This window comes from Bidens hawaiensis, unplaced genomic scaffold (assembly GCF_021521415.1).
Source record: "Bidens hawaiensis isolate Kalapana, Puna unplaced genomic scaffold, B.hawaiensis_p1.1 tig00020887_1, whole genome shotgun sequence".
Taxonomy (NCBI): Eukaryota; Viridiplantae; Streptophyta; class Magnoliopsida; order Asterales; family Asteraceae; genus Bidens; species Bidens hawaiensis.
Window position 1 is genome coordinate 217,130 of NW_027493214.1, and position 25,183 is coordinate 242,312.

A 25,183-nucleotide genomic window follows, 5' to 3' on the forward strand; every position below is an offset into this window, starting at 1 on the left:
TAATTATGATTTTCTGCTGAATTATACTCTGAATTGGTTATTTTAATAGAATGAACTGTTTTTGAGTTTAAATATCTTTGTAAGTATTTGTATGAATACCAACTGTAGGATTCGGGGTCTTACATCCTAGCTCCCAAAAAGACTTTATTTCAAACATATAGAAATCATTCATCCAAAAATCATTACTAATTAATTCTCCCTCTATCCATATTCAGATGAATTCTTTATTATTAAGGTTGTCACAAACATTTGATATAAAAACCTGTTATTTTTAATAGGTTAGTAAGTAACAATAACCAGTTAATTGGTTACTAACATTAACATTTGTTTTTAAACGTTTTGACTGTTTTGTAATGGCTATATAGTCGTTTCTAGCAGTAGAAACCGGTTATTGACCATTTTAACTCTCCTAACTTACTATAAATAGGTATTGGATGTTTAGATTTAATTACAGTATTACACCACTTTTTTCTCTCTTAAAATTCTCTAAAACACAAAACCAGTCAGCCATCTCAAGTGTCAACCCAATTTGTTTAAATGGCAAATGAAGAAAACATTGTTTTGACACTTGAAACAAAGAGAACCCCCGAAATAGTCAAAGTTCGAGTTATGTCTTATGTCGGACAACACCGAAATGGCACATTACGAATTTAAGAGTGTTTCTCAAAGCCATTAGGTACATATGCAAAACATCACAAGACGGTTAAACCAAAATGAAGATGAAGACTCCAAGGGAGGCAATTAAAGACGAAAACGACGAGGCGACAGACAACAAATAACGATGATTGCATATCATCAAATAAATTTATTGTCGTTTTGTATTTATCTATGTTTGTTGTTTTAGGGTTTTTTTTTAATCTTTTCGTGTTTGTTTATTTTCTTTCTTTAATTTAGTAAAGCGAGTTTATTATATGTTATTACTAGTAAGTTACTTTTTTTTAAATAAAACCTTTTCTTTTTAAACAGCTATTAAAGCCTGTTAATTTAATCGGTATACGATTATAGGTTAACCGGTTAGATTATTAACTGAAACTCGTAGATAGAGGTGTACAAAACCGGTTTTAAACCCAAACCGAACCGGTTTGGTCAACGGCTGGTCAAAACCAGTTTAGACACAAGATATGCCGCCCTGGTCACGTCGGTTCGGTTCGGTTTATAAACCGGTTTTTCTCAAACCGGTTCAGTTTTAAAACCGGTTTGGTAGATCTTAAGGGGAACCGGTTCTGAAATCGGCAGTTTGGGTCGCTTTGGGTAAAACCGGTTTTAAACCCAAACCAGTTCGGTTCGATTTGCCTAAAACCGGTCCCAAACCGGTTGTTTGTACACCTCTACTTGTAGACATGGTAGAGAATTAGAGATTTTCACTCAAAACCGGTGCCGTCTCATTTAATCCCTTTTAGTTCAGTAGCCCATCAAATGTGAGCCCACGAAAAATAATATTGAAGTGCAGCCCCTTACAAATTAACTAGCCCACTAAAACTAAACAATTATTTTCCTCTTTTCTTGATTTGTATTCTCACGAACCTTTTTTTTTATTTGATTTTTATGTATCATACTGTTCCCGAATAAAGTAACCACCATTTTGGATGATCGTGGCCGTATGAAGTCTTTAACTTTTAATTTTATCCGTCCAAAGTTCTAAAAATTCTTCTAAAAGGAGTAGACGGAGGTTTCACTATCCCTCATGCTCCTTACCAATCTCCTAAATCGTTGTTCCCGCTCAACATATAAACTCAAATGACCAACCTTTGGGTTAAAATGGGCAAACTTTTTACTTTAGAATGGTCTCAATTAAGCAAGTTTGGATCTTAAGGGTGTTAGTTCTTAATCCAGGTTTTACGGGTGGTGACTTGACGCTATCTAGAACTGTCATAACATGCCGGACACGGCACGATAAGACACAATGACCTGTGGTACTAAACACGAACACGACATGATAACTAATCATGTCATATTTTCCAAACACGAGCACGAACTTGTTTAGCAATAGGTTAACCTTAAAACTTGTTAAGGGACTTGTTTAAGTATACAATGAATAATACATGTGTAATGAAATAAAAATTTTCAAAACAAGCATAAAAGTCTTAATTAATGCATAAGCCATAACATATTTGAAACGAAAAACCACAATCCTTAACATATATGAAACAAAAAACCACACCGTAGCACTTGAAACAAAAATCATAGAAGCAAATCATAACATCCATTAAAAATATGATGGCGGGTTCTGACGGACATGAGTGAAATGTCGTATATAAGTATAACTTTAGGTTTAGGATTTTAGGAGTGTATATTTATTTATTTAAATTAAAAATCTACACAGGTTACAACAGGTTAACAGGTCTTTAATTTGTTAGGATGTGAATTTTAACATGTCTTAAATAGGTTGACCTGTTTAATACACGAAACCTGTTAAGCTCAAACCCGAACTTTTTAAAACTTATGTCATGTCGTGTCGTGTTAACATGTCCATGTCTTAAACACCATCTTCATGCTAGATGTTGTAAACATTTTCTCACTTTAATAATACGATGCATTTTTATTTTATTTTTTAAATGTGGGCTTACCTACTCAATTTTATATTTCTAAATCTGACTCTACTATAAAGCTATTCGGTAACCTAAAACAAGTTGACAACGTCACATATTCCGCCACAATTTTTTCATAAGAATCCCCTACACCATGAGGAATCTCTACAACCCCACCAAAGGCAGAATCAAAATCCACCCGTCGCCACCGCAAACGTTGCCTTCCACCACCCCTAACCACTCTCTAGCCACCGCTCTTACACCCGAAGACCAAGAAGTGTTAGCCTACCTCCTATCAATCCATGCAACCAACACCAACATCTCCAAAAACCGAAAACCGAATAAAAAGTTCGGAGATCACCCTCCGCAGTTTAACTGTGGTTGTTTTAATTGTTACACCAGTTTCTGGGTTCGGTGGGATGCTTCACCGAACCAGAAACTGATTCATGAAATAATTGAAGTTTATGAAAATGGATTGGTTCGTGGTAGGAAAAATGGAAAGAGTAGAAAAGAAAGACGAAATAAGAAGGGTTCTTCTGATGCTTTTCACACTGTGGCGAATGTTCAGCAAAACCTAAACTGCACGCCACAGCGTGCTGAGCAAAAGAATATTGGTGGTGAGGGTGAAATCAGCATCGGGTCGTCGCAAAAAGGTTCTGTAAGGAAGATTGTAAGCTTTGTTGGAGAAAGGATTTGGGGTGTTTGGGGTGTTTGATTTTTGTAACAATTTGTGTAATAATTACGAAGAACAATAAGGTTCTGTTTTGTAAATTTCCTGAAAGTGAACGTTCGGTAAAATTTTCCATTACATTTAGTATTTAAAATTTTGAAGGTTTTCGTTTTATTTAGTTTAATGTTTTTGAATATATGGCAAATTTATTTAAATTACATTTAAAAAAAATATTTCATACATATCTTAAATTTATTAAAACATTACATACTAGAAACTCATGTATTACCCGAGTTAGGTAAAAAAAAGTATTAAATCATTATTAATATGAATTTAATAATTATAAAATGATTTGATAGGATTATGTATGATTAAAATTAGATATAACTAGTTTTTGTATACGGCGCGTTGCGCCGGACAGGTCAGATATAAGGGCCGGATATGTCGAATATGTTTATGTCACGTTTCGATTGTGCATTACTGCGGGTTTGGTTGATGAACATATAAAATATTACAATATAAAAAACGGCATTTGTTCAGTCGATAAAACCCAAGTGTTGTTGGTATCGGGCGCTGCAACAATGAGTTGGTAAAACTCGAACGTTGGCAAAACCTAAGTGTTCCTGGGCGTCGCGACGATGAGTCGACGCGAATTCGGTCGATTTTGATTACGTTCGTTATAATACAAGAAGTAAACAAAAAGAACATTAAATCCCGAGCATTGGTAAAAACCTAAAGTTATCCATCCCGAGCATTGCATCAGTGAATAAGACGATTAACCGTTTAATTATCAAAATTTAAAAAAAACATAAAAACAAAGTGTGGACTACTTTGGTGCCGCCACTTGGCCTAATAGAAACATAGCGGCACCAAAGTTATAAATTATATATATGTATGATTTATTAACTAATAATTTAATATATTTGAAGTCAAATATCTCACGTAAGTTATAGTATTTAATTTATTAAGTTTTATTACTATAAAATTGAAGGGGTAAAATAAAACAAGCCGTAAAATAATTTTGTGATCACGAGAATATAACGCATGGCATAAGTGTTTCTTATTTTGTTAGGTATAAATATGTTCAAACCGGAAAACCATTTTAATCGGGATCGTTTTTGCTAGCTCTCGACTTCCTCACTAGCTATATGTCTATCATGTATAGTTAATGTAAGAACGTATATTACGAACTCCGTCTTCTTTAAGCTTCGGTATGTTATCGTCTTTGTCACATTTGAATCGTAAAACTATAACATACAACATAATAACTTAATTAACGTGAGAGTACGCCGTGAAACAGATGTTAGATAACAAATATCATTTCGTACATTACATTTTCGTTATGGGTAGGAAGTAATTAATCAAAGAAATATCAAAAGCTTTAATAGTATAATTTGTTATTTTAATTAGTACTTATGATGCTTAAGAGTTACGTCTAAAGCAATATAATCATATAGAATTCAATCATATATATCAATCATACCCAGTAAAATCCCACCGACAGCAGAGCTATAGGTAGGGTCTGGGGAGGGTGGGATGTAGGCACACCGTACCTCTATCCAAAGGAATAAAGAGGTGGCTTCCAGAGAGACCCTCGGCTCTAAGAACATGTGTATGAAGCAAAAAAAAAGAAATCAAAGTTTAACAGTTATATAAAAAACTACTACTAATTATAGTAATATTAATAATAAGGTCACAGTTTAACCGCAATATAAAAGCTAATAATAATAATAATAAAATATGTAAGAGAAATACCATTATGGTATGTGACCTAAATAAGTTAAGTCTAAGCCCTAAGGTATTCAATTCTCTCTAAAAATCCTTAACTTTAATTCTACTTCTCCACGAATTCCTATCCTCAACCATGTCCTCGGAGAGGTTTAGGTCTATCAAATCATGCCTAATCCTCTCATCTTGGGATAAGGAAAAAATATATATATATATATAATCATATAGAATCTTTTATTTAAATTAAATTTATGATAAGAATATACTTGTTTTAAATCATATAATATAAAATTTATGCATCCTACAGGAATAAAAATATGTATGACGACAGCAATCCAGGATGGAGTAAGTTAAATAATTATAAAATTAGTTAAGGACATACACTAATTGAAAAACTGATATCTTTGAGACGACTTTCTTAACAATCCCGTCATTAAAGTTGGTAATGATTGACACATTATTTATGTTTAAGTTAGAGACCGGTTTAGACGTTGGACAGGATGGATGGAAAATAATAATCTGTTAAATGTAGTACCAATAATGATTTGAAAACTTAACTGGACCGGCCAGCTCAGTTAAACTGAAAATACGTAAGCGTCGGTTCAACTAATAGTTATAGATTGTGCACATATCAGTGTATCATTAGGGGTGAGCAAATTAACCGTCATAACCGACATAGCTGGTGGGTCGGTTTAATGAATTTTTAAAAACTGTCAAATGTGAGTCCGTTTGATTAAAGATAATTCCAAACCTGCCGTAACCGAACCGCCACATTTACAAGATTCTTAAAGTTATGGAGTACAATTAGAAGATGTAATTGATAGTTTAGAGAAAACAGAAGATATTAAATTAACAGTGTTCTTATTTGTTACCATGCAATTTACTTTTACTAAAAACTTGGTCCATTTATCGTTTGTTTGAATATTTGGTGTTGTTATGGATTATATATTTTGTTGAATTATGCCATGTTGTTCTTTTCTTTTTCTTTTTTATAATATTTGTACGAAACTTTTAGATCCAATTAAACTATTTTGGTCACGGTTAACTAACCCATAACCGAATCGTTATAATTTTCAAAACCGATTAACCGAAACCGTCATAACGGATCAATCATATATGGTTATAGTTATCTATTACACACCATATTCGTTATGGTTGTAGTTATCTATTAAGTATTAACCAACATATCTATTGATCCAAAACCGTCCCAAACTAACTCATGCGCATCCCAACATATCACAAGACCCTACTCTAACACTCTATGAGAGGGATTTTACTGAGTATTGGGTATGACTTATTAATTAATAATTTTGATATTGACTTTTAGATAGTGAACCGTTGAAGCCATCAGTTTTAACTTTTGATGACATGTTTGGTTTTCAAAAGAGTTGCCAACCAACAAGACTTTGAATTCATTTATTACTTAGCTGTTCAAACTCAAACCAATTTTAAATTCTCCATATTTTGAATGCATAGTTTTGTAATAAGTTAAAGAAATATATTCAAAGAGAGATGGTAATAACTGGGCTACACCAACCAACATAAAGGTGAAAAAATGTAACAGCATATCCAAGTGAGGGTCTTTTTTTTTTCTTTTTTTTTTTTCGGTTCAAGACAAAAAATGCATCGGTTTTAAAGGCAAAATTCATTGATAACAAGATTAGTAATCGACCCTCGCCTAATGGGTGGGTCGGGCCTAATCAGGAACCGATGAAAATAAGTTCATGTCAAAATGGGTATGTTTTAATAAGAAAAAGAAAATTTGGTTTTAGGTGAATTTGGGGTGAATGCATCCGAAAAACCTAAACCTAACCATAAAAACAGAAGGCACAAATAACCTATGGTTCGGTTTTAAGTTTTCTAAAAACCGAATGCTTTGGTTTGGTTTCGGTTTTTGTCATCCAAAAAACCGATATAACCGAGTTAACCTATATTCTTAGATACATACCACAATTAACTTTAAAAATGTTAGCAAGCCCAAGCCTTTTCCAATTCTTGATATTTGGCCCATTGGATTAGAGTTCAAAGTTTTAAGCCCAAATCAAAATTTTAACCCAAAAAATTCGGTTTAATCCAAATCGAGCTACAACCCAAACCGTAAACCAAGCTAGAGGTGTATAAAAAAATCGGTTTGGGACCGGTTTTAGGCAAACCGAACCGAACCGGTTTGGGTTTAAAACCGGTTTCACACAAACCGGTTCCCAACCCGATCAAACCGCCAGTTTCAGGACCGGTTCCCCTTAAGATCTACCAAACCGGTTTTAAAACCGAACCGGTTTGAGAAAAACTGGCTAAAACCGAACCGGTTTGAGAAAAACCGGTTAAAACCGGTTAAACCGGTTTATAAACCGAACCGAACCGACGTAACCAAGTCGGCCTATCTTGTGTCTAAACTGGTTTATAAACCGAACCGGTTTGAGTCAAACCGGTTTTGACCAGCCATTGACCAAACCGGTTCGGTTTATAAACCGGTTCGGTTTGGGTTTAAAACCGGTTTTGTACACCTCTAAACCAAGCCATAGTGAAACAAAAGAAGATCGGTTTTTAAAAATTATTAAATTTTCAGTTTTGGTTGGGTTGTGGCCGAAAACCGACCCATGCACACCCTTAGACCATTCGCATTCACAAACTAACCAAACCCAATCGTTATCATAAAATTAATTTTACTCTTTTCCACCAACCTAATCCAACCAAACCAAACTTTACACACTAATTAGCAAACCAAACTTCTCTGTTTTTTTAAAATAAATATAATTTATAATTGTTTTTTATTAATAATTGTTGTTTTTTTAATAAAAGTGTTTAGAAATATAAAAAATAATTTCTTTATTTAAAAATATAAACCAGTAATGATTAATATTTATTTTATTATAGAAATATTTTTTTTTCAATCTTATGTTTTTTAATAAAATTTATACCGGTGTGCTAAAAAAAACTAAACAATATGTGTTTTTAGATTAAAAAAAAAACTTATTTATTAAAATTTACTAGAGAAAAACATTTTTAGTGTTAAAATCAATTAGTATGAAAAAAAAAAGAAAAATAAATTAAAATACAAGCCATTCATTAGTGACATGTGGCAATGATTGAGTTCAGTGTTGTCGAGCAAACTAGTTTGCGTTTGCGAGCTGTTCGGCTGTGTTTGATGCTTTTTTCTTTTTAAAAAAAAATAGTACCTCAACCCATTCACATGTTCACCGATAAGAATGGTCTTGAGATGTGAATCCATTTATACAATCATGCGCATGAATATGTCATCTTTGTTTCATCCATATTATAATTTGATCAATCTTTTATTTAATTTCCATATCATATAAAAAACTGTACATATATATTAATAACAAATAACCTCAAAGTAAACAAACATAACCAAAATAACAAATAATCAAATTTGTTGCCAATGCATTCTCAATGAAGCTTGAAGAATGCCATAAGAGGTTCATACACAACTTGTCTAGCATTTGTGCCCATAACAAAATCAGCATGAGCATAAGATTCAATGAACTGAACCACAATCTTGTCTTTATCATGATGTTTTAGCATTCTTAACAAATGACTCACATCATTGACATCCGAAAGGGAATCCGCACCACCATGGCTGAGGAAAAGTGGAACATTCTTCAGTATGTTTTCTATGTTGTAAGCCGGTGGTGTGGGCTGCCCGTAACGCCTTCTGTTTTCGCCTGCGTCCTTATAATCATACATTCGGATCGTTCCATCTCTTATCACTGTTAGAAGTTTCAAACAATAAATATCATCAGGGCTGTCTCCATGAAATATAAATACATCGGCTGAGCTGAAATAAAAAGGACTGTAGGCCCTGCCGGCTAACGAAATAAAAAAACCCGTAGGCCCAATATCTCTAATGGGTTATGGGTAAAAAAATTGGGCCCTATATCTAAGAGGATTAAGATTTGTACCTATTTTATAAAATTTTTTTAAAAATATATATAAAAGAAATTTTGTGCCCCCAAAAATTAAGTGCCCCGGCCAGTCGCCCGGGCTGCCCAACCCTCCAACCGGCTCTGAATTTCGTTCATTAACCAATATTTGATGCGAAAAAGCATTAAACACATTTAGAACACAAAGCTTACTTTGAGCAACATGCATCATGTTTTTTGTAGAGCTCGGCTGAGGCTCGTGGTCAAGAAAAACATCGACTATCGAAGGCTTCAAGCAACAGTTTTTGCCTACATCCCAACAAAATTTGAGCTTTATTCCTACAATATTAAAGTTTTGGGGACAAAAACAATGCTTAAAATACCTGTGAATGAATTCAACAAGTTGGTACAATCAACGCCTCGTAGCGCACAAATTTTCTTGAGAAACTTGGTCACTGCGTCCCTGATCACATAAACAAAAAATCGTGTTAGTAAATAATAGAAAAAAGCGTGCAAAAAATGTGACAACTACAACATGTTACCCTTTTGGATTGAACTCATGAAGGCCCAACCATTTCAATTTCTGTTACGATAAAAACGGTTAAATTATGGAATTTGAGTAATTATGTAAAATAATAAATTAATCTTTACTTCAGCAATGAAGTTTTCAGCAGCGGTTCTGCCTAACGGAGATGTGATCTGGCCCACATAAGCAACGGGACTAAGCAAGCCCGCAGACCTCAGCATGCTAAGAAGCTCGCCTTTTGAAAGTGCAGCCATTGCAATCAAAGTTCCCTACACAAGTATGCAAAAATTGGTCAATCTTTGACTTGTTGACATTATGGTGCTGTTTGTTTTTTAGAGGTAAAATGTCTGCAGTCTGCGGACCATATCTGCAGACATCTGCAGCAGAAGAGGTGGACCAAACCTCTGCAGTCTGTAATAAGAAGACTGTTTGTTTTTTTAGCATCCGCAGACTGCCTATATACGTGCAATCAGACAACATGTTAAAGGGTTGGACACGCACCAACGAGTGGCCCACATAATGCAGTTTCTGGCCCGTTTGACCATGAACATATCGAAATGTGGCTGGAAGATCATTTGCTGATAACTCATCCCATGTCCAATCCCAATATGCCTACAAAGTAACAGAAAACTGTTTAGCATAGCATATGCAACATGAGATATTATGAAAAGACAAAATTAACCTCATCTTCCGGCTTGAGATACGCATGGCCACGGCTATATTTGCTTCCTCGCGAACTAACGATCCACACATCAAACTCATTATCAGCTAAAACCAAAGCCAGTGATTGGTCCGGTGGGCTCAACAGCCATGTTATACCATCCTGGTTCATTAGAAACATTTAAGGTGAGTTTAAAGAATAACTTAAAACATTAATATACACATGAGTGTAAAATGTAAATGTGTAATTCACCAACCATTAGAAGACCATGTTGTAAAAGAACCGGGACCCGATTGCCCTTCCTGCCACCCCCGCGTCCCAATGGTATTCTTTGTATGCTTAGGACATAACCATCTTTTGTTTTTACTTTATGTTCTTCACAAGGGTAGCCACGTAGCGTCACCATTGACTCGCAGATGCCCTTGGCATTAGAAGCTGCAGCAACCGCAGTTGTTTCGTTCCAAGATAAGTGTGGTCGGTTGGCTAAAGCTGATGAACAAAGCAGAATTAAAACATTTGTAATTGTGAATATTAATCTGTTGGCCATTTTAGATGGTTTTCTTGCATGTGACTTAAAGTAGATCAATCTTGCATATTATTATAGGGAGAAAAGATTAATGCAAACAAATTTGAGTATATGTGAATATAGAATTTAAAAAGACAAAAAGATAATGTTAGACCTCTATGATTGTAATTAAGTCTTGTTGCTAGAATCATTTGTAGGATGAATCAATGTTCCTGTTTCTCACTTTATGGACAATGGTTATGATTTTTGTCTTGCACATTTAACTCCTAAGAAATATATAAAAGCATGATTCCAAAAGTTTGGATGATATTTAAGGCACATGAGAGAAAAAAAAAAGATTCTTTATTTCATCTTGTTCTTTGTTTAAAATCATTTACAAATATGTTTTCTAAATAGTTGAATTTTGCTTAAGGTAACCTCAAGGGACTTCGACTCATCCCGCGTATTGTACAGGGAAAAACATTTACGAACTTGTTCACTTCTTGCATTTACATGCATCTTTTACTTCGCCTTTTAAATAAAATTCTGTTTAAAAAATAAAAAACTCAAAAACTCAAAAACTATTTGTATGACTATAAAAGTATATAAATGTAACTAAAAGAATATAAATGTAAAAGTGTAACTAAAAGAATGTAAGTGTACACTTTTTATGTATTACATTTAGAATTTTTATTAGATAAAGTTAGAAAGCTATGCTATTTTAGATTTAAATTTTATACCAAAATATATGTTACTCATTCCACGTTGAAGCAAAAGCGCTAAGAGGAGCCTCAAGGTATATAAAGAGAAGCCCTCACATGACCATTCTTACATGATTAAACACTTTCACCTTGTTTTCTTGCGGTTTTACCACCATTAAGCCTTACAAAAACAGGCATGTTTTTCTCATGCGGCCTTTTAGTTCGTGAAATGATCTAGCTAATGGCTTATCTAATAAGTGGATCAAGCTATTTTAAGATATCTAATGATAATTTTATCTTAGTAAGTTTTTATCGTAACCTTGTAATAATCTAGTTCTCTTTTTAATTATCTTAACTATTCGGGTCGTGAATATCACTTTGTGGCTATTTCTAAAAAAGTGATATATATGTTTTGAAATATGTTTTTCTATTTTATTTTCAATAATATTAAATTAAAGATACAGAAAATTTATTCTAAGTAGTTTCTATCTTTTATTGCCATTTGATAAAGGATCTAAAAGAAAGGGGGAAAAGTTCGTAAACAATTGAATCGACATCACAATGACTCAACGGAATCATAGCAAAGGGACAAAAGGGGATCTTCTCTAAACCGAGTTCCAAATGAAAGTGTTTCAAAAATAATGTACATCCAATATTTCTAGTTGCTACCACCTCGAACCCCCACCGGCCACACTATCTGAAGGTTAATCTTGAATTATCGTTAAAGTTGACGGTTTATTTTGTTGTGCTTTATTTTAATTATTTGAATTATTATAAGTTTAGGAAATGTTTTGTCTTGGAGAGAAAGCTTAGTAGTTGTCTTGGAAGACAAATTTAGCAGATCTATAAATAGGGGTTTAATTTATTGTTTTATGTAAGTCAAGAGAAATCTCTTATCCTTGTATGTTCCTAAAGTTATGTTCGTTTGTTAAGTTCGGTTGATTGTATGAAAAGATTCGAGGGTTGTCACCTCAATATCTCGTGTTTGTATGTTTGATATGATTGTTTGATCCGTCTGGGCCAACACTGTCTCCTTCCACCTCCACCATTTGCCACCCGGACACTACCACCCTAGTAGGGTTTTACAAAAAGATCTGAATCCAAACATACAAATGAAAAGCCCTAACACCGTCACATGATGGGAGCAACTCGGTGTGGGGGGGGGGGTTAAAAAGATCTGAATCCAACTAACTTGTTACAACCATATAACCTATGAGAAGATGTGAATGTAATTTTGTAAAACAAAGACCAAAAATCGACTTGACAAAACAATCAAATAGAAGAATACAATATTCACCCTTGAAGTACACATATTCCTAAATTTCTACCCAAACAATCATTTCTCACCACCCCCCTCAAGATCTTCAAGTTTCCATTTCCACCCTCACACTTCAAAATATTTCAAGGATCTCAGTAATCGACCGGCCGCAAACCGGACACGCCTCTTGCTTCGACCACATCGCTCGAGCACACACCCTACAATACGTATGCCCACATGGAATCAACGCCGCACCTTTGCACCTATCACTACACAAACAACACATGTCATTGACCACTCCACTGTCTTCTACTTCAAACAATCTAACTATCGACTTCAATGGTGTGGGCCCCGCGTTCAGTTTCCTACGGTCAGCCGCCAATGCCGTTGCCAGGCTCATTGTAGTCTCATTGTTTGTCAGAATCTGGTCGTCTGGGATCATTAACGGTTGTTCTCCGGTGCTTTCGAGGACCCACTTGGAAGATGAAGAACCGCAACAACCTAGGAATATGGTGGTTGGTTTGAGTTTGAGTTTAAGTCGGTGTTTAAGGTTGGTCCATAATGGCCAATGCTGCGGGTTGGTGGGCTTCATGTTTAGAGGTTGAAGATGATAATTAGTTAGAATGTAAGGTGTCATGCAATAGTGGAAGAGAGTGTTGTTGATACTGAAGAAAGTGGAGTGTGAATGAAAGCTGGAGGTTGAATTTTTGTACAAAATGTTTGAATGTTTTATATAAAACAAAGATTTCTCATTAAACTCAAAACAATTACAATAAAGTAACAGGTAAACATTCAACAAGCTGCGCCGCAACCTTTCTTTTGAATAATAAAGTTAATTCTACTTAAAAACGAAGCTTTGGGAATTAGATGCAAAATGTTGGTTGTTCGAATGGTTAGGCTAATTAAGGTTTTATCAAACGATGAAGAACGGAGACAATCAAAATGACAAGATAAGGAGCTGATTGTAATCATAAGCTTTATATAATGATTAGAACTCAAAAACTGAAACTAAAATTTTTTATAATTTATTGATAGTTACAGAGATACACTGCCATTCCCATCACACTTTGATGGGGTGAGTCGGTTAGGGTCGGAATAGAATAGAAGGTCAAGAATTTAATTATTATAAAGTTTAACAATTTGTGTTAAAAAAGAGTGAGATACAGTATAATATTTTTTTTTCTAAAATAAGAAAATATTTATAGTTTAGAGTGTGATAAATTTTTAAAATTTACGACATATCATTTTGTCTTTTAATAAAGTCATCGTCACAGCTCACATGATGTGAAGTAATTTATGATTGGTTTCTAAAAACAATAATTTTATAAAATCATATATGTTTAAAAAGATGATTTGAAAAATGTGCATCAACTAATGATGTTGGGCCCCAAAAAGGGTATACGTAGTAAAATTAAAATGATAAGAGTTTACAAATACCCAAAAAGGGTATTTGTAAATCAAATATCTCCTTTCAAAATCAAAACCACTCCATACGATCAACATCATATTTCAAAACCGGGCATAAACAAAACAGATGTCAACCGATTCAACCTCCATGGTGCAGAATTTGCTTAGTGTCGATATGAATAAAATTTCAAGCAAAAGGAATACGATTTTACAATGAACGTCATATATAACATAACCCAACCTATTGTGTTAGTAACTTAGAGGGTGTTTGGTAGAGGGATTTGATTGGGGAGAAATGGAATTAGAAATATTTCTTTTTTTGTTTTCCACTTTTCATTTCTATTTCTCTTTCTATTTCTCTAAAACTAGAGAATTCCATTTCTCTTTAAAACAAAGAGAAATCCATTTCTCAGCAGCCTCCTCATAGCATGTCACCACCTCGTCTCCGGCCACCAACCCGTCTCCGGCCACCACCTCGTCTCCAAGTCTGCAACCGCCATCTCGTCTCCAAGTCTGCAACCGCCATCACGTCTCCAAGTCTGCAACCACCCCGTCTCCGCCGTTCGCAGTGGTGAACACAGAGATGGTAACCGGTTGTAGGTTGCAGGTGGTACGGGTGAACGGAGATTAGGGTTTCAAGTGGTGGTTCGTGGTAGGTTAGGGTTTTCAGATGGTCGGGTGATTGTGGTCGCAGGTGGGTGACAGTGGTGGTGGAAATCGGCGGTGGTCGCAGGTGGCTTCTGATTATCATCATCGCCACCACAACCACCACCACAAAATCTCCAAAGAGGCAGTGATGACAGATCTGAGCCTCCTTTTTCTATATCTTATGTTCCAAAAATTTGAATCTTTTTAATTTCTTGTGTACTGTGGTTGAAGAAGGGGATTTGGTGGCGGCAGCCGGTGGTGGTGGGCTGTGGTTGAAGAAAAGGCTGTGGTGGTGGTGGTGTGGGGCTGTGGTGGTGGGGCTGTGGTGGTGGGGCTGCGGTGGTGAGTGGTGTCAGGTTGGGCGGAGGTGGGGTTGGGTATGGTAGAGTTCTCTGTTTATTTTCTCGTGTACCAAACAAGAGAAATGATTCTCATTCTCCATACCAATTCTCTTTCTCTACAATTCCATTTCCATTTCCATTTCTATTTTCTCTCCTTTTCCATTTTCTGTACCAAACACCCCAACCTATTGTGTTAGTAACTTAGTATACTTCATACAAAGTCCGCCGTCAAATCTATCCTTTAATGCATGGTGGGATACATTCATCATTAAACGGATTCAATACCTGACTTTCTTGTACACTTTTTTTCATATTTGCACAAGCATGCTTATAAAAGCTATAGTTTCTATAGAATATTAAATTCAATTAAAATAAATTATATTCTAAAATATATGTTAAATGTATTTATTTACAAATAAAATCAAAACGCATTCAAAGGAAAAGTTATGTGACAGAAAAGACATGTAAAGCAATGAATGTGTAGACATGGTGGTAAGTCAATTATTCCAAATTTATGAAATAGGAAATTTAGATTATAATAATCCTATTGGACTATAATAATTTGTGCTTGTACCTTGATCAATCAATGATAATACTAGCTTTAGTTTTTATTGTCAAGCACAATATGCTAACATAATCATTATAAAAATATACTTGATTTTAATCATTTTACCTAAAGTTAACAAAAAGGTTAACAAAAGTTAGCATTAGAACCTAAACTTCATACCAAATCGAAACCACAAACCTCAAACTTTTTAATTTAAAACCTTATTACCTATGTGTGCTACTTTACCTAAACTAGGGGTGTAAATGAGATGAGCCCGAGCTCAACCAGGCTCGGTCTTGACTTGTTTTGACTTGCAAGAGCTCAAGCTCAGCTCGTGAGTTTTATTTCAAACTAGGGCTCAGTTTGTGAGTTTATTTTCAGGATATGTCTCAGCTCGAGCTTGACTTGTTTATCGTATATTAATTAATTTGTATTCATTTTTAATTTTGTTTATATTTTTTGAGAAAAACCTTAAACGAACCTAAGCTCGGCTTGAGCTTGTGTAATATCTTAAACGGGCCAAAAGCTCGGCTCGAGCTTGGCTGTGCAATGTGAAATTAATACATGAAAGTCTAAAACAGGTAAAACTTAAAAATACACAAGGCTTGATAAGGCTCAACGGGTCTAAACGAGCATCCCATATAAGGCTCGAGCTCAAGAACGAACCGAGCTTTATTTGAATCTCAGGATCAACTTGACCTTGAAAAATCTCGGCTCGTTCAAGTTTTTTAATAATCCAAGCTCGTGAGCTGCTAGAGGTGTACAAAAAATCCGGCTTAACCCAAACCGCCAGTTTCAGGATCGGTTCCCCTTAAGATCTACCACACCGGTTTTAAAACCGAACCGGTTTGAGAAAAACCAGCTAAAACCTGTTAAAACCGATTTATAAATCGGACCGAACCGACGTGACTAGGCCGGCCTATCTTACTTCTAAACCGGTTTATAAACCGAACTGGTTTAAGTCAAACCAATTTTGACCAGTCGTTGACCAAACCGGCTCGGTTTGGATTAAAACCGGTTTTGTACACCTAGCCCAAACCATATGATGTAATAACTCCTAAAAATTGTTGGAAGTTAAAACCCATTTGGATCATACTTTTAGCCAAGGCCCACAAGTCCTTCACGTAAGCCCATTGGACTAAGCCCAAACCCAAGTCAAGATCCACACATCTGGTTTTAAAACACACGCTACAAAACCCTAATTCTAATTCCTCCATCATCATCTTCATCGCCGGTGCCGCTTCCAATACGTAAGCTTCTTCAAACCCTAGTTATTACCAATAATAATAATATGTGGGATTGATGAATTGAAATGTGGGTTTTGCATAAAATGTGTGTGTTAGATTGAATCAATGGCTGAAAAGGCAGGATCACTTGTACCAGAGTCTGTGTTGAAGAAGCAAAAGAGGAATGAAGAGTGGGCCCTTGTCAAGAAGCAAGAGGCTGCTGAGTTGAAGAAGAAGAATGCTGCCAACAGGAAGTTGATCTTTAATAGGGCCAAACAATACACCAAGGAGTATGAAGCTCAGGTATTATTATTATTATTATAAAAATCTTTATTATTATTATTATTATTGTTATTGTTGTTATTATTATTATTATTGTTATTGTTATTATTATTATTATTATTTGTTTAATTTGTTGGTTTATTGGTTGTTTGATATGTATGATTAATTGGTTATAAATTAGGAAAAAGAGTTGATTCAGCTGAAGCGTGAGGCTAGGTTGAAGGGTGGGTTTTATGTGAACCCGGAGGCGAAGATGTTGTTTATCATTCGTATCCGAGGGTACGTGTTGTTGAAATTTATAGTTTTTATATTATAATTATGATATGTTTTGCATTAAGTGTAATATTATTATATGTGTGTGATGAAGTTACTTAGCTGTTTAAAAAAAATTATGTTTCAGTATCAATGCAATGGACCCAAAGTCAAAGAAGATTTTGCAGCTCTTACGTCTCCGACAGGTGATTTGCCGTGATGTTTAGTTTATGGCTAATTGGCTTTGTTTTATTATAGTTTTTTGAGAACTGCTTGTGATTTTTGTGCATTGTTTTGATTGTTTGTCATGAAGTTGTTGCCCAAAAACAGGCATTAGTTTTAGACTTCTTCGAATAATTTTAGCTTTTTGCATTTTGATTATCTTTGAAACATCCGGTATGAATGCCGTGGTTGTTTATCTTGGAAACAAATGAGCCTTTAGCTTTAATGTTTGAACACAAATAGTTTCGTGATTCATAAGCCACTAGAAAGCAAAGCATAGTTTGATCTTATGTTGTTATAATTTATAAAACAGTTGACATACAAGTGTATTTGTGTGCGTTAAAGGTTGTTTCTGGTCTTTTTTTTAAGATTTTATAAAAACATGTTTCATGTATTGTATTCAAAAAGAAGTTATGTTATTGATTTATTTTTATTCCTAAGTTGGGATTATTGATTTTACTTGCTATTTGTGAAAAAAAATTTAACAACTCTCGGATTTTGTATACACCTGTAAGGTAGTTTGAAGTGATTTTTTTTTTGTATTTTTATCACTTCTAAGCATGTTGAATAACAATGGTTTGATAGGTTACTATATTCATAATTGCTTCACGATAACATGCACCATCTGATTTTTGCTCACACTTTTTTGTTGGTGCTATTTTCTTAATCACGAGATGTTTGTTTATGGTATATCAACTTTTTTTTATCTCGATTTCATGTATCATTTGATTTTTCCAACACCATCCTTGTAGGTTTCTTTGTTGGTGCTATCTTTATCATTTGTTTTAATGTAATTTCTGTTTTTATCAACCAGATCTTCAATGGTGTATTCTTGAAAGTGAACAAAGCCACTTTGAACATGCTACACAGGGTCGAGCCATACGTTACTTACGGGTATATATCTCTACACTTATAATAGCTTTTCAATCATCATTTCCATATTTGTTATTAACCGAACACCTGTTTCTTTTCAGTTACCCTAACTTGAAGAGCGTGAAGGAGTTGATCTACAAGAGAGGATACGGAAAACTTAACAAGCAAAGAATCCCCTTAACCGACAACTCAATCGTTGAACAGGTTTTTATTTCTTACGTCTTTTTGATAACTTTTTTTTTAATAAATATTTATTAAACCATCTTTTTGAACAACAGGGTCTAGGTAAGTTTGGTATCATCTGCGTTGAGGATCTCATTCACGAGATTTTGACGGCTGGCCCACATTTCAAGGAAGCCAACAACTTCTTGTGGCCATTCAAGTTGAAGGCACCTTTGGGTGGGTTGAAAAAGAAAAGGAATCATTACGTTGAAGGTGGAGATGCTGGTAACCGTGAAGATTTCATCAATGAGTTGATCAGGAGGATGAATTAGAATGATGACGTCAATGTTGAGATCTTGTGTTTTGAACCTTAGGTTTGATATTTTGTTTGTTTGTTTTTGTCGGATACTTTTGTTTTTCAAGCAAAGAGAATTTTTCATCGTCAAGAATGTTTTGATTATCTTCCAAAGAGTTGGTGGTTTAAAAAAAAATGTTATGAGAGTACTCGGGTAGTGCTTTATGCTTCATTTGAGTATTTTCGGTAAATTGGCGAGCACCAAATGTTATGAATGAGTGTGTTAAAAGCGTTTGGATAATTTGGCTATATCTGGAAGACCACTGCAACACATGCTAATTTTGATGATCATTGCTAGATATGACACATTGTTATGCTTTATAATAGCTTCTACAATTTACAATTTCACATACTGCACACCATAGGCACATTACCAATCAATTTAAAGCAATTTGAATATAAGGAGGGCCGTCCAAACCGTTCGTCGCTCGCTTGGAAAATGCTCGCTCGTTTCGCTCGATTGTAAACGAGCCGCTTTGCTCGGTTCAGTTTGTAAACAAGCCAAGCAGCGAGCAAAGGTCTGCTCGGTTTGGTTCGGCTCGAATATTTTTAATTTATTATATATATATATATGAACAAATATATAATATATAGACAACACACATAAAATAGTATAAAAATTTTAAATTCTTAAATTTTTCTTATCCCGTCAATTTTATAGTTTTATTAGTTCAATTCAAGTTTTCAGAATACTAAAAGTTTGTTTACATACTCCTTATATCTCACTTCAAACTTCTTTCTCCTAAAAATTTACAACCTATTATACGTTTGTCTAAAAACTACTAATTTATTTACAAAATATATTATTTACAGTCTTCAAAATTGTTTCTTATTGAAAAATTTTGAGGTAAAAAGGAAATAAAAAATGCTCGAAATCACTCGATGTTCGATCGAAAAATGCTCGGTTCGATTTTGACTCGTTTCGTTTTTCGCTCAGTTTGAATTTCAGCCGTTCGGTTCAGTCCGATTGTAAACGAGCCAAGCAACGAGCAAGCTTTCGCTCGGTTCGGCTCGGCTCGTGAACAACCCTAAATATAAGGTACAGCTGCCATAGAAGTTTGGCAACTCATTTTATTACACAATCCTAGTTGTTCCAAAAGAATCACTTGCTAGTTAGATGATAATTTAAATTGGTAAACTACATATATGCTTAGTTGATGAAATTGTTGCGAAGATGTGGAAGCATTTTATTATTAGATTCTAACAGTTAAAATAATAGTCACCATAGAATATATGATCATGGCTACAAGTATACAACTAATGATGTGCTGTTATATCTCGGAATGGTACCGGTACCGGTACTGAAAATCCCGATCCTGAAAATCGGAAATAGTTGGTACCAGCACCGGTACTGAAATATTCGGTCAGTACCGGTATAGTATCGGTGTTTCATGCAAAATTCTTCAAATCCTTAGCCGTGAACGAAGTGTCGTAAACCTTTTGCATATCCGGATAAAACAAACCATAGTTCCGCTCCGACATCGGTCCGGACTTCTCATTCTCTTTAAAAAGGTCGAAAAGGAACACCATAAGGTTCGCGTACGGCCGAAGGTCAACGGGTTTACTAAATTGTAATAAGCAACTTGCATTAAAGGTAAACGGGTCAAAAATAATCAACATTAAAAAGCCAACATCCGGTTCGTTAAAACTGGTGGAGGGTTCAAATTTTATTTATTTAAAACCATAATGTTGCAAATTATAAGGATAGTCTTTAACATAAAACCAAACTTGGGGATCATAGCGGGGTCTTAATTGAAAAAAATGCTCGCTATATTTACAAAAATGTATTTTGTAAAAACGTCTTGTATTTATAAAATACTTACCACAAGGCCATATATACCTGCAAAAATGTCATCATAGGATTTATACCTGCGTTTAGGGTTCCATCATATGAACCATATTTACAATTAACTCTTATGTTAAATATGAGACAATTTGTATGTTGTAATTCTAAATTATTGCTATATCACTAACAAAGAGACATTTAGTAGTAAGTTAGTTTGCCGTTATAAAACATTTAGCTTCCTAATATATCAAAATAGACTCAATCTCATAGTCATATTCATATTCAAGCACTCATCAAACACGCTAAAAATACACAAAGCACACAATGAAATTATAAAACCACCAAACAAAACCACATCAAATTATCATAAAACAAAACCCGAAAACAATTACAAACCATTTGCCTTCCCCAAAGGCCACGATAACCTTCGGTTGCTCATACCATCTAAATTATCACTACCATTCCCATCCTCAGTCGGGGTTGTTAGAGCCAAATCATCAAAACTGGATTCTTTACCCCAAGGCGGAGGAGTCACACAATCCGAGCCGGCACCTGTCATTTTCAGTTGAGATTCAGAAGATCCCAACCGCAACTTTTGAAGGGTCACAAAAGATTCTCTCATTGCAGTCATTGCTTCAAAAAACCGTGTGCATGAAGCCAGCGCAACAGGAATTGGCCGAAGCATCTCCTGCATCATGAGAAGGGTAATATAGTAATTTGCAGCTGGATTAACGACATCGTTTTTGTAAGTTGTTATTGATATAAGATTATACGTACCCCCCATACTGTAGGTGGTTCTTTAAAGTTTTGAGTCCACTGAAAATCTGCCACAGATGATGTTAGAAGACCATAATCACTGGCAGCCTTCATTAATAGTTCTGAAAATTGTTTCTGTAAATACCATGTGAAAAACATTATTATATTGATTATTAAATGTTGCAAAATGATAAGAAATTGGATTTTGAAACTGTGATAACTAACCTGATATTCTGCTTCCACAGGAATACAATCTAATGAATATGGTTGTTGAAGACGGGATATAATTCGATCCTGCAAATTAAATGAAGAAAAACTAGGTTATTTTTTGTAACCGTGAGAACTCGTTTAGGAAAACTCTCCATCTGTATTACCTTATTCTGGATAACGTCTTTTAGTATAGTAGTGATTCTTGATAAAGTTTCTATCTTCTTTTCCATTTCACTCACATGTGTCAAGTGAGCAACATTCTTATCTTCCTGAAAAAAAAATTCGCAAACAATATGATAACTGAAAGCACACAATAACATGGTCAATAATATGATAACTGAAAACTTTACCTTGCGGCCTTGAAGTTCAACTTGCAAATCTGCAATTTTTCTTTGTACAGAGGTGAGTTCCCTCAAGACTCGTATCAAGTCATCACCTTTTTCACCACCAGCTGATAAATTCTGCAAGTCTTCCTAAACAAGGAAAGAAGGTAGTATAAAGTCAATGGCAAAAGTGAGGAGTCTATTTGATAATATAAGAGACCATTGATAACAAAATTAAATGACAAACCACCATCATGTACATAACTTCTATCAAATATTCAAATGTCTAACCACCATAATTCTATGATCTGACAGACCACATTGTATGTCTCACCAAATGGAACAGTCCATGTTTTGGAAATTCAGAAATTATGCATATGCTGTTGCCTGTGGAATAATCAATGTTTCTACTTTGTTGAAACTATGCTTACAGTATCTGCATATGTATTTTTTAAATAGTCTGTATTCAAAATGGTAGTCCTATTTTCAGGAAATTGTTAATCAATGAACTTTGCTTTGAGATCTCATTATTAGTGCAGTTTGGAAGGGTTATAAAGTCTTTCACTTAGAAACTAAGACTATAACCATCAGCAGAGATGTGCACTTCACGAAAAATGGAGTGGAAATATGAAGACTAAAAGATCGTTGCAGCAAATAGGAACCCATGGCTAGATGAAACCGAGGATGATGTATCAATTACAACTTTACAAGTAAAAATGAGCAGGTACCGGTACCGATTTTCCCAAATTCTTGGTACCGGTACTGAACCTACCGACATTGAAGGCAAAATTCAGGAAATACCTGTACCGAAAACTCAAAACTTGGTACCGTTACCAGTTTTGCTCATTGGTCGATCCTAATTACAAGCACTCTTAACCAACAAACTCATGACTTGATGAAAGAGAGTATGATCAGTCTGACATACATCAAAGATGCAATATTGAGGAATGTGAACTGCTATTCAAGAAGCTCTAGAAGACCCCAAATGGAAAAATGCAACACAGTTTTTTATGATAGAAAAAGAGCTAACTTGGGAGAATCTCAATAAACCTCAATATAAAACGGTAACTGAGGTTAGACGGGTGGCATGCTCAAAGCAAGGCTCGTAGTCAAGGTTATGCACATATTTTTGGTGTTGAATATTTTGACACGTTTGCTCCGGTTGCAAGGGCTGAAACAATTAGGCTACTTCTTGCTAGTTCATGCATTGTCCGAGTGAACCGCATCTAAAGGCAGCCAAAAAAATTGTTTGCTACATCTAATAAACTCTCAAGTTTCAACTATGAAGTCATATTTCAAAAGACTCAAGACAAGAAGTTGTTTAGGTATTCTGACAGCAATTAGGCGGTTCCTTGGCTCCAGGTTTCTTTCATGGAGCTCTAAAAAGCAGGATAGTGTGCCTCAATCCACTGCAGAAGCTGAGATTTAGGCAGAGACAACAGCAGTGAATCAAGCATCGTGGCTAAGGAAGATATTGGTTGATTGGGGTATGAAACTGATAGAACCCCGAAACTTAAACAAGAAATTAAAGGATAGTTGACCCGATTTGAGACGGGTTATTCTCCAATTAATCCAATTCGAGAAGGATTAGATCTCCATTACAAGGATTTTAACCAAGTAAATTCATAAACATAAAATCGATGATCAATACACTAAAACACCAACATATAAATATACCTAACTATATTAATAATGATGGGGTTACTTAAACCCTTCAGCATCCTCACCCATTTATTTCCCTTGGACCCTTCTACTTCTTTGGATCTGGCTCTAATACCGACCCGTAGAGAAAACGGGTTTGTATCAGAAACAAACACAAGTCAGTGAACTTTTTTGTGGATAATCAAGGTGCAACACCAACTTCTCACAATCTTATACTTCATGGCAAAACGAAGCACTTCAAAATCAAGTTTTTCCTTCTTAAAGGAAGCAATTCAAAATCAAGTTTTTCCTTCTTAAACGTAGCACTTCAAAATCAAGTTTTTCCGTCTTAACCGAACTCTAATTACAAAAATGCTGCAAATGTCTTATCCTAAGTACATAAATCATAATAAAGTTTAGTTTTTTAAATCTAAATATTGAATAACATAATTCTTTATTTCAAAATATGCAAACCCAAATATATGTCAGAATATCTGCATGTCTCCCATTTGCACCAAACTACTATATTGCAAAATATTGAGGATTGACAATATTTACCAATCCTACATTATCAAATATAAAGTAGGTCACATGCAACAATGTACTATATGAGTCCATTAAAGTCTTCATATATCTATGACTCGAAACATGAAATATGTCAAAAGTGAAAACCTGGGTCAAAATAAACAATTCAAATTACACAATACACCTATCTTCAAATCACAAACCCTAAGTGTAAGTCTAGCGATCACGAAACTAGCTAACAATAATCACCCACTCACATCAACTGAACATCACACATACCTAAACCCTAGAATCCACAAACTGAACATAAAAAATGGGCCTGGGTGCAAGAAGCGAAGGCTTTTAATAAGTATGGCTCAAAGCAAGGCTTGTAGTCAAGGTTATGCACATAACTTTGGTGTTGAATATGTTGACATGTTTGTTCCAGTCGCAAGGGCTGAAACAATTAGGCTAGTTCATGCATTGTTCTAGTGAAGTACATCTAAAGGCAGCGAAAAGAAATGTTCACTATGTCAAAAACAACTTTCAAGTTTCAACTATGAAGTCAAATTTTGGTTAATGTTGCGGCGCAGCTTGTTGCCCGCTCACCTACCTCTCTATTGGAATTTGATCCTTTTGAGAAATCAATTTTATTTTATACGAAAAAATAAATAAATAAAAGTTCTTTGAATGAAATCATGAATCAAGGTGCAATAGGAATTTCTCACAATCAAATGCAATTAAGTTTCAAGGCAAAGTAACTAATAATAATAATAATAATAATAATAATAATAATAATAAACCCTAGAATCCAAAAACTAAACATCAAAACCACACTAAACAATAATAATAAGAATAATTAGATGAGATAATATTACAATTGACCTGAGGAGGAGGAGCAACCGAAAAGCCTAAGTCAGCGGCAATGGAGAGTGCATCGGACATGCCACCGAGTCGCCGGAGAGGCTTCTTTCCCACCCAACCACCGTCACTACCCTGAATTGACGTCATTTTTCAATAATAATAATAATACTAATTATTATTTGCAGATCGGAGACTTGATCGACAGTTTGCTGTTGTGTGTGATCTGGTGGCCGGCGAAGTGGTCGTTGAAGATTGAAAATTGAAAATTGAAAATACTAGTTTAACCGCAGCATTGAGTGTTGATGTGTATAGTGGTATAGTCCTTG

The 25,183-nt window shown here is 34.8% G+C and overlaps 5 protein-coding genes across 5 annotated transcripts; 2 read left to right on the forward strand and 3 right to left on the reverse strand.

The window, feature by feature from the left end:
- Positions 1-2,682: 2,682 nt before the first annotated feature.
- On the forward strand, positions 2,683-3,243 carry LOC143561946 (uncharacterized). The gene has a single exon (XM_077049897.1). It carries the CDS (start codon positions 2,683-2,685, stop codon positions 3,241-3,243), a length of 561 nt encoding a protein of 186 aa, XP_076906012.1.
- A 5,077-nt stretch (positions 3,244-8,320) lies between these two features.
- On the reverse strand, positions 8,321-10,541 carry LOC143561947 (triacylglycerol lipase 2-like). The gene is made up of 8 exons (XM_077049898.1): positions 10,251-10,541; positions 10,016-10,156; positions 9,835-9,945; positions 9,459-9,602; positions 9,350-9,390; positions 9,191-9,270; positions 9,021-9,116; positions 8,321-8,654 (listed from the first exon to the last, which is right to left on the reverse strand). Exons 1-8 carry the CDS (start codon positions 10,539-10,541, stop codon positions 8,335-8,337), a joined length of 1,224 nt encoding a protein of 407 aa, XP_076906013.1. The 3' UTR covers positions 8,321-8,334.
- A 2,050-nt stretch (positions 10,542-12,591) lies between these two features.
- LOC143561948 (uncharacterized) lies at positions 12,592-13,050 on the reverse strand. The gene has a single exon (XM_077049899.1). It carries the CDS (start codon positions 13,048-13,050, stop codon positions 12,592-12,594), a length of 459 nt encoding a protein of 152 aa, XP_076906014.1.
- A 3,698-nt stretch (positions 13,051-16,748) lies between these two features.
- Positions 16,749-18,871, forward strand: LOC143561935 (large ribosomal subunit protein uL30w-like). Its single transcript, XM_077049889.1, has 6 exons — positions 16,749-16,930; positions 17,091-17,188; positions 17,310-17,367; positions 18,198-18,277; positions 18,358-18,460; positions 18,535-18,871. The coding sequence occupies exons 1-6, from the start codon at positions 16,754-16,756 to the stop codon at positions 18,748-18,750; spliced, it is 732 nt and encodes a 243-aa protein (XP_076906004.1). The 5' UTR covers positions 16,749-16,753; the 3' UTR covers positions 18,751-18,871.
- Positions 18,872-20,826: 1,955 nt separating this feature from the next.
- On the reverse strand, positions 20,827-25,004 carry LOC143561936 (AUGMIN subunit 2-like). The gene is made up of 6 exons (XM_077049890.1): positions 24,879-25,004; positions 21,876-21,998; positions 21,690-21,794; positions 21,541-21,609; positions 21,337-21,450; positions 20,827-21,247 (listed from the first exon to the last, which is right to left on the reverse strand). Exons 1-6 carry the CDS (start codon positions 25,002-25,004, stop codon positions 20,948-20,950), a joined length of 837 nt encoding a protein of 278 aa, XP_076906005.1. The 3' UTR covers positions 20,827-20,947.
- Positions 25,005-25,183: the final 179 nt, after the last annotated feature.